This window comes from Eimeria mitis, genomic scaffold (assembly GCF_000499745.2).
Source record: "Eimeria mitis Houghton genomic scaffold, Emh_scaff7573, whole genome shotgun sequence".
NCBI lineage: Eukaryota > Apicomplexa > Conoidasida > Eucoccidiorida > Eimeriidae > Eimeria > Eimeria mitis.
This window is the reverse complement of record NW_013575548.1, coordinates 505-752: the sequence shown is the minus strand read 5'-3', so window position 1 is coordinate 752 and position 248 is coordinate 505. Positions and strand designations below refer to the sequence as shown.

Genomic DNA, 248 nt, shown 5'->3' with positions numbered 1-248 from the left:
TCACCGCCTCAGCCTCTATACCACCAACACCCCAACCCAATACACCCAAACCGTTTATCATCGTTGTGTGGGAATCTGTTCCTACTACTGAATCCGGGTATAATACTTCTAACCCATCGCTGCTGCTGCTGCTGCTGCTGCTGCTGCTGTTGCTGCTGCTGCTGCTGTTGTTTTTGCTGCTCATCACTACAGATGCAAGAAACTCTAAGTTAACCTGATGAACTATGCCGGAGCCTGGTGGTACAATC

The 248-nt window shown here is 49.6% G+C and overlaps 1 protein-coding gene across 1 annotated transcript in view; it reads right to left on the bottom strand.

Moving 5' to 3' along the window:
• EMH_0092000 (Ratireb-prov protein, related) overlaps positions 1-248 on the bottom strand; it is a gene marked incomplete at both ends in the record, with an annotated part of 1,531 nt that overhangs the window by 1,080 nt on the left and 203 nt on the right. The window contains 1 exon segment of the mRNA XM_013501783.1: positions 3-248. Within this exon segment, the coding sequence (XP_013357237.1) occupies positions 3-248 (246 nt within the window).